This window comes from Hydractinia symbiolongicarpus, chromosome 7 (assembly GCF_029227915.1).
Source record: "Hydractinia symbiolongicarpus strain clone_291-10 chromosome 7, HSymV2.1, whole genome shotgun sequence".
NCBI classification, from domain to species: Eukaryota; Metazoa; Cnidaria; class Hydrozoa; order Anthoathecata; family Hydractiniidae; genus Hydractinia; species Hydractinia symbiolongicarpus.
In genome coordinates, this window is record NC_079881.1 from 3,535,936 (window position 1) to 3,545,112 (window position 9,177).

General features: G+C 34.3%; 1 protein-coding gene across 1 annotated transcript; it reads left to right on the top strand.

The window, feature by feature from the left end:
• The first annotated feature begins 2,024 nt into the window (after positions 1–2,024).
• On the top strand, positions 2,025–2,789 carry LOC130649285 (trans-aconitate 2-methyltransferase-like). The gene has a single exon (XM_057455540.1). The coding sequence runs from the start codon at positions 2,025–2,027 to the stop codon at positions 2,787–2,789; it is 765 nt and encodes a 254-aa protein (XP_057311523.1).
• The last annotated feature ends 6,388 nt before the right edge of the window (positions 2,790–9,177 follow it).

Sequence of the window (9,177 nt, forward strand, 5' to 3'; positions counted from 1 at the left end):
ACAGCATTACAATCCTTACAACGGATTTCGTAGACAATATTACATCGATTTTCTAAACACATATTTCGGATACAACAATATACTACTTAGCGTGTTTTAGATTGCATCATTAGTTTTATTTTATGATCTTTCAATACCCGACGAAGTATGCTACTAGCCTCTAGTATAGATGGCAAACACACTATATATATTTCAATAAAAAGGGAGGACTCGACTTTGGAAACAAAATCCTTACTTTAGGAGGGCTTAGTGAATTGAAATGGGTGGCATTTTTTTCTAAAATCAGGAGTTTGCCCCCTCCTGCACCCCTTTACAATTATGTCCTTGAGAGTGTTATTCAATGACAATGACTCAACAGATAAGTGGTATTATTTTTAAAATCAGCGCCATTGTATTTATTTTATAATTAATAACTTTAAATTTTGAAATTACTGTGATCATGGATCACAGATGATTTGAAATCTTAATAAAACTTAAGTGGATTATTTCTTCCCTCGTAAAATGCATTAGGTAAAGTAAGCCAGTAAGTCAGGGGCGGCGCCACTAGGGGGGGGGGGGAGGGGGTGCTAAGTAATTAACTTATTTTCTGCCAATAAGTGTCTCTATCACTGCATGAAAATTGATGCTGTCCAACCAGAGAACCTGCAGGCTATCTATATAAATAATGCAACTTTTTAAGCAGTGTCGCATACCAACGAAATCAGTACTTAACAAGCACGGTTGTTTTCCATGTTTATTTACATGTTTAAATAGCCGTTTTACATGTTTTAGCAATCTAAAAATGCGTTGGCTTACAGAGGCTTAGCTTCATGAACTCCACCCTTGAGCCTACAGTGCCTGGACCTCTGCTGTCCCCTACTGTTTTGGCAACTTGCTTCGTTCGTTGATTGTCACTAACATCTCAAAATATGACTAAGCCCCCCCCCTCTATTTTGGAAATTGTGGTGGCGCCCCTGTAAGTAAGTGACGGGAAGATAAGAAGATATGGTCTGTGAAATAGCACTTTTCGCAGGGGCATGCGATACATCCTTGTTACGAATGTTCCTCTCTTCTACAGTTAATCTTTAAAGATTTATGATTAGTAATTACCGTAATTCCTCTTTTTGGCCCCTCCTTTATTAAGCCCCCTTCCTTCTAAAAAGCTCCCGTACTCCTCTCCAGCGACTCAAAAATTATTTAGTCCCCTCCCTTTATTTCATCATAGAACTTCTGCTGTTAGATGAAGATAATGATGAAACAGATGAAGTTAACATTATGTAATGATTTGAAAAGTAGATATTGCGTTTAAAATTCTATTATTTGTTTAGGACCCGTCTGTAACCTCCAGAATTTTAAGCCCTCTTCCCTGGGGCTAAATAGGGGAATTACGTTATCGCCCTGGGGCCAAATAGGGGAATTACGTTATCTTAATTAAATTATCTTATCGTAAATAACTATTTTATGTTTCACTTCAATTTAGTTTCGCTAAATCTCCTTAATTAGGACGAAAAACAATAATGTGTTAAGTGACCCCTCGTTGGAAATTTGAGAATATGTTTTTTTATACCAATATATTATTTAGACGAACATCCACGCTGCGAGGCAACCACCCTGTTAAGCAACTACGCTGTGAGGCAACCACGCTATTAAGCAACCACGCTATTAAGCAACCACGTTGTTAAGCAACCACTCTGTGAGGGAAACACTCTGTTAAAATAGCCTAAACAACCTTGTAAATAAAATAATGAAAATAAACAAATCGTTCCATATGTTTTTTTATTTCAAATATTTTTCGTTTTTAATTCGAAGCACTATTCCCAACTGTGTTATCCTCTTTTAAAAAAACACATTCTTAACAGTAAGTGACAAAAAAACGCATTTAACTATTTTGTATTGTCAACCATGTCAGCGATATTAATGACTGATTATCGATTACTTATCCTTTTTTTTTTCTAGTGCAAGTTAAATTTCAACTAAATTGCAAGTCCTATAAAAGCACAACATCCGTTTTTAGCTTCTACTAATCTTTAGTAGTTCTATTAATTATGTCTGCTTCATTCTACTACTCACATAGTAAGGTGGTGCAAGAGGTAACGTTCTTAGACCTGATATCGAAAGTCAACATCAAACTTGGTGATAGTTGTTTAGATATTGGATGCGGTCCGGGCAATAACACAAAAATACTGTCAAACCATGTAGGACGAACTGGATTGGTAATTGGTATCGACTCTGACCGTGAACGGATAAATCATGCGCAAAAAGCACATGCTGATGTTGAAAACTTAGCATTCAAGTGCATGAAAAGCATCGAAGTACCACTGGAGTTGAAAAAATTTGACTTAGTGTGTAGCAACGCTGTAATGCATTGGATGTCAGATGCAGATAAATTGATAACAATTGGTAAAGTGTTCGATATACTACGACCAGGTGGGATATTTGCAATCAATGCTAATCTGAACGTGCCTCCTAATATTTTACGACTGCTGTCCCTTGTGGATGATACAAACGTGAAGCGAGATAAAATTGATTTGGAATTTTCAAGCAAGGCAGGTTATAAATCAATGCTCACATCTACAGGATTTGATGTGATTAGTATTGATGAAATCAACTATGATTTTCCATTTACAAACCTTGATGTGTATTTAGAATGGATTCGAGCTTCTGGAGATATTCATCTCGATTTAAAAACACTTTATGAGGATAATTCAAACCAAGTCGAGTTAGATAAATACGAGGATGGGAAAACTATAAAACATTATGCGCTCTGTTTAAACGTAATTGCCAGAAAGCCAATTAGTAAAGACCTTTAATAAATACTTTTAGCCCAAGCACAGCATCAGCTCCAGCTCCGATTTTTCACTTATCCATACATTACACAGATGCTAGATATATCCAGCACAAAGATAAATGATAATACGCCAGCCTGAAAAAGAACTTTAAAAAATATAGGAATAAATTAGTCATGAAATTTTTTCTGCAAGATAGAAATACAGAGTTGTTGATTCTTTAAGCTGGACAGGGTAACAACGGGCTGTTCTCTGTGTTATTTTCTATATCAACTGAAGTTGCGATAACGTTTTTTTGTGAAAAGGGTTTTAGCCTGTACGGATGTGCAACATGATTTACCTGTAGTAAGTGCTCCAATGATATGATTAACTTTTGAACTTTCACGAAATCTTTTTCGAAAATTAATACTGAACGATTTTTCGCTATAAAGGGGTAATAACAGGTTGTAAATTGTTTTCATATTTCAGGTAAAGTTGCAGAATTAATTTTTCTCGAAATATACTATATAATATATAAACTCTATAATGATAATTTTCTGTGCGCTTTTCTCAATTTACGACATACGAAAAAAAGGTCGTGTTAACGAAAATGAAAATACGATAGATAAAAGACGGGCTACCCCGTGGATTGTTTCACAGATTTAACCCTATTCGGTCCGGGGGGGGGCGGATTCCGCCCCCCCTGACGGTTTTTTTTTAATAACTCCTGATTGCTTTGTTATATGGCTATGATACTTACTGAGTTTTAACATTTATCTATTAGACACCTGCATGCTAATTTTTTAGGTCCCATACTTTTCAGAGGCTTTGATATTGGCCATTACTCGAAACTACCCCTAAAAATCTCTATGAAATCCTTATAATGGAGAAAGTATAATAACTGCTGTAAGGATTATCCTTAGAACTTGAAACTTGCAACACACCTTTGTTTCATTAAGAAGAATGATTTTGAATAATTTGAACACGTGACTAATCCGATTTCCCGATTTTGTCGGATTTAACCCGAAAATCGGAAAAAAACTGAATTTCCGGCAATTTTTGGCAATTTTTTAACCGATCCATGTAAAAACCGGAAGATATGTTAAATAACTTTTATTTAGCTTTCAGAAACTTCAAACAGAATGTAAAAATTCGCTCTAGAACAAAAGTAATTATATTTTAAGCAGATTGTGGCATTTTTAAAAATTTTAAAGCTTTTGATGACGTCACAGAAAATGTGCTGACGCAAGCAAATTTTTTTTGGCGCCATTTTGTTCCTTTTATGACGTACTATAAGTGTGCTAAGTTTGATTCAATATGATCAACCCTATGAAAAGTTATTGAGGGGGGGCGGAATCCGCCCCCCCCCCCCCCCCCGGTCATAGTATGTTCGAAAAAGCCCGGACCGAATAGGGTTAAGACTAGTTCGTAGAATAAACCCGTACTATCTCTGTCTGTCCGAACGACCAGCGACCATGCGGATTTAAAATTCTGCATAATCCGATTTTTACCGACTTTGTTTTTTTAACGCTAGCGCGTCGTTGACCAATTGCGAGGCCCGATTTTTATAAATAGCCAATCATTAATTTTTGCGCCGTTTCGATATGCTGACGAAGGAATATAAAACATTCTAAGCAGCGTTAATACCGCCATTTTAAAAGTTTTAGTGTTGACTTGGCAAGTTTGTTTTTGTTGACTTTTTTTGTGTTTTGAAAGTTGTTTACTTTTTTATGTTTCTACATGTTAAGATAAATACATTGTCACGTTTTTGTTAGCCAGATACAAAACTTGAACTTACAAATTTTAAGATTTTGTCTAGAAAAGAAATTCTAACATAACATAACAAATTCAATTTCCCATGTAGTGGCTAATATGCCTAAATATCCTTTTAACGCGTGGAACCATTAGAGGCGGCACAAAACACCCACGGGTCATAAAAATCCAGAACTACTTATGCTCATGTGATGGAATTTAGTACAATTGTAAATGTGTATAGTCACAAAAAACAAATAGTCGTGGTAATCGGTCATCCGGACCTTTTAAAAAGGTTACTTTAACGAACTAAAGGGGTGGGCGAAATATCTAGGCACTGATTTTCAAAAAAATGGCTACGAAAAGGGGGATTCACCACTTGTAAAAAGATCTTGATGCTCTTTTGGAGGCAATAGTGGTATTAAAAAAATATGACACATTAAAAGTAAGACTTACAAAAAGTTGTAAAGGGCTTCTGTTGTATCCTGTTGAGCATCAGCGAACGTATATTTATATAATGTTTTAAGTTGCACGGTGTAGATTATAAGACGAAGATGTGTTCGTTTCCTACAGCTATAGGTACAGTCTAGGACAAACATTTTTAGACGAATGCAGTTTTTTTCCTTATTTTTAAATAGGAACGAATGTGTAAGGCAATCAATGCTCTGCAGCCTAGAGGCTGCAAAATCACTAATTTTGCTCAATTGTAGGCCAGGCAGACAGTGTTAAAACGTTGCTAGTCACATTTTCTAGCATGCTCGCACACGATCGTTGGAAATTTGAGAATATGTTTTTTTATACCAATATATTATTTAGACGAACATCCACGCTGCGAGGCAACCACCCTGTTAAGCAACTACGCTATGAGGCAACCACGCTATTAAGCAACCACGCTATTAAGCAACCACGTTGTTAAGCAACCACTCTGTGAGGGAAACACTCTGTTAAAATAGCCTAAACAACCTTGTACACAAAATAATGAAAATAAACAAATCGTTCCATATGTTTTTTATTTCAAATATTTTTCGTTTTTAATGCGAAGCACTATTCCCAAGTGTGTTCTGATCCTCTTTTTAAAAAACACATTCTTAACAGTAAGTGACAAAAAAAACGCATTTAACTATATTGTATTGTCAACCATATCAGCGATATTAATGACTGATTATCGAATACTTATCCTTTTTTTTTTCTAATGCGAATTAAAATTACAACTAAATTGCAAGTCCTATAAAAGCACAACATCCGTTTTTAGCTTCTACTTATCTTTAATAGTTCTATAAATTATGTCCGCTTCATTCTACTACTCACATAGTAAGGTGGTGCAAGAGGTAACGTTCTTAGACCTTATATCGAAAGTCAACATCAAACTTGGTGATAGGTGTTTAGATATTGGATGCGGTCCGGGCAATAACACAAAAATACTGTCAAATCATGTAGGACGAACTGGATTGGTAATTGGAATCGACTCTGACCGTGAACGGATAAACCATGCGCAAAAATCGTGAAAATAGGCCGTGCTGACGTCAGCAACAAATAGGGCACTTTAAGAATTTGGACTAAACCTAAGTTACTATGTTTTAATGAAAATATGAAAATCTAATATAGAAATAGATTACGCAATAACTTGTGATAGCGAACTTCTCTGAACATATTTTGAGCAAGATTAAAGCTATAGTTAGAGAATAACACGATCAACTTCTGACAAATTATTAAATTTAAAATAAGTGAAATATTTTTTTCAATATATTGTGAATGTTAAGTGAAAGAACACGATTTTTTTCAACGCCGTGTAACAGCGTCATAAAAAAAGCTCTTCTTATAGGTGAGAAATTGCAAAAAAAGAAACAATTTACCGCAATCACTAAAGTAATCAACAGTCATATAGAACTAGGTAATTTACTTTGTGCACAACATGCAGTGCACAAAGTAAATTAATAATTTTTTACTTGGTATTTGATTTCAATATTATGCATTCACATATTAAATTGCTTATCACTATGTATATTATCTTCAAAAATTTATTATTTAGCAATCATATGAAATTTTGATGAAATAATTCCCAACTCGATTGCAATTTTGACGTTGGCAGTACCCTACTTTGTTGTGAAAACGAAGTCTTATAACTTCTGTAAAAATTAAAATAACGACTTGAAACTTGGAATGATAAGGTTTTAACCTAGTTTGACAAAATAGAGTCAAAACGATTTTTCGGCCCATGATCATACTTTTTGAGCTTGGGGAACGCCGATAAGCCATTCTTGACAGCATGTTAATTTTTATTATGTTTTTGTTGTTGTTTACTTTTATTTTATTTTTTTATTTCTTTTTTTTTTTATTATTTTTTTTTAAATCTTTCATTGAGTTTTAAATCTGTTCACGTCCTTCTCCGTTGGTTTCGATCAGATATTTTTTATTCTATGTCCTGAAACTTTTGATCATTGGTGGTTGATATTACCACTTTAGCTGTTTCACATGTCACGAAACATCATTCTATCGAACTTATTGCCGTTTAACCTTACAGACTGGGATAGTTTCTTGTATGAAATGGCGAGTAACCAGTCATACTAAGGAGAGTGAGAATTTCATTTGTTTCGTTGCATTGCATGTGACTTGAAAAGCAAACATCACATTAAAAATAAATTATATTTACTATAATAATTACCATTTTAATTCTCTTTGACTATATTTATTTTTTTTCAAAGGACAAGCCACCCATTACTTTTTTCATCACTTATAGCAAAGTAGGTCTAGTAAGTACGATAAGAAAGAGATTAAAAATATTAGTGATAAAAATGCCCTAAAGAAACAAAATTCATTTATTTTTTATGTCTGTCACCTAAAACATCGTCTTAACCCTATTCGGTCCGGGGTTTTTCGAACATACTATGACCGGGGGGGCGGAATCCGCGCCCCCTCAATAACTTTTCATAGGGTTGTTCAAATTGAATCAAACTTGGCACACTTAAAGTACGTCATAAAAGGAACAAAATGGCGCCAAAAAAAAATTTGCTTGCGTCAGCACATTTTCTGTGACGTCATCAAAAGCTTGAAAATTGTTAAAAATGCCACTATCTGCTTAAAATATAATTACTTTTGTTCTAGAGCGAATTTTGACATTCTGTTTGAAGTTTCTGAAATCTAAATAAAAGTTATTTAACATATCTTCCGGTTTTTACATGGATCGGATGAAAAATTGCCAAAAATTGCCCGAAAATCCGTTTTTTTCCGATTTTCGGGTAAAATCTGACAAAATCGGGAAATCGGATTAGTCACGTGTTCAAATCATTCAAAATGATTCTTCTTGATGAAACAAAGTTGTGTTGCAAGTTTCAAGTTCTAAGGATAATCCTAACAGGAGTTATTATATTATCCCCATTATAAGGATTTCATGGAGATTTTTAGGGGTAGTTTCGAGTAATGGTCAATATCAAAGTCTCTGAAAGGTATGGGACCTAAAAAATTAGCATGCAGGTGTCTAATAGATAAATGTTAAAACTCAGTAAGTATCATAGCCATATAACAAAGCAATCAGGAGTTATTAAAAAAAACCGTCAGGGGGGGGGGGCGGAATCCCCCCCCCGGACCGAATAGGGTTAAAGATTGGTGAATTACTAGTACACAAGGGGGGGGGGGGGACCGTTAGAAAACTTTTTTTCTACGGTTTTTAAGCCAGTAGAACTGTAAAACGGGCTCCTTTTTTGTTGCTGTTTTTAATACTGAGACTAGTGAAGCATGAAAGAGTACCAGTCTAGTGTAGCAGAACAACCCAGTTGAACAAGGTACAAAAACCTATTATCTTTACAAATAAACAATTTTGCATTATTATTTTATGTCCAGTTGGTTTTGGCAGTACAAAGCTGCAACGGTCGTTTCATATCTTTTTAGTGATCTAAAATTCTATAAAGCTAGATTTGTATTTGCATGCAAGGAGTTCTAACAGGCTAAAATTCGTTTTAAAAAAGGAAATAAATGAATAATAGTTGTTTTTATTCATTTTTAGATTTCATATCGGCTTTATAAAAACAGTGTTTACAAACTGGAATTCATTTTTCTACTTTTATATTTTATCTTGTTTTCGTCTTTTGCTGTCTTCTTTAGTCAGTTTAATTATTAATAACTTAATCACTTTTTGCACATTCGAAGAACTAAAGCAAATACTTCCCTGTATAAGTGAAAATGATCTCCCTCATCCAAGGCGTACCGTTGATTTAGCCTTACGAAAACAACAGATAAAATAGTACAGAAGCTGCGCACCAAAATTTTAAATCCATACAAACAAACCGAATAATATCAGGCAAAATATTGAATCTTAACTGACTGATGACAAATTATTTTTTTGCATTGAAAGAAGTTAAGATTTAATTTTCTACTCTTGACTTACGTGAAATTACGTAAAATAATTTTTTTAACATATTTTTTTATTTTACAATATCTAATAGAAAAAACTTCAGTGGTAAGTCTTTGTGTTTTAGTTTTCATGGACTGTGTACGTTTTAGTTCTTGTCTCGTCTCGCAGTAAAAGTCATGAAAAGTTATTACCCTATTTTTCCGCATATATGCACATGGGCTTTTTAAACTATTTCGGCCTTGCGAAGAAAGCTGTATAGTCATAACAGGACTCTCTTTGTCTTTACTATTCTATTTCTGGTAAAGAATGTTTCGTATTAATCTTAGTATTACT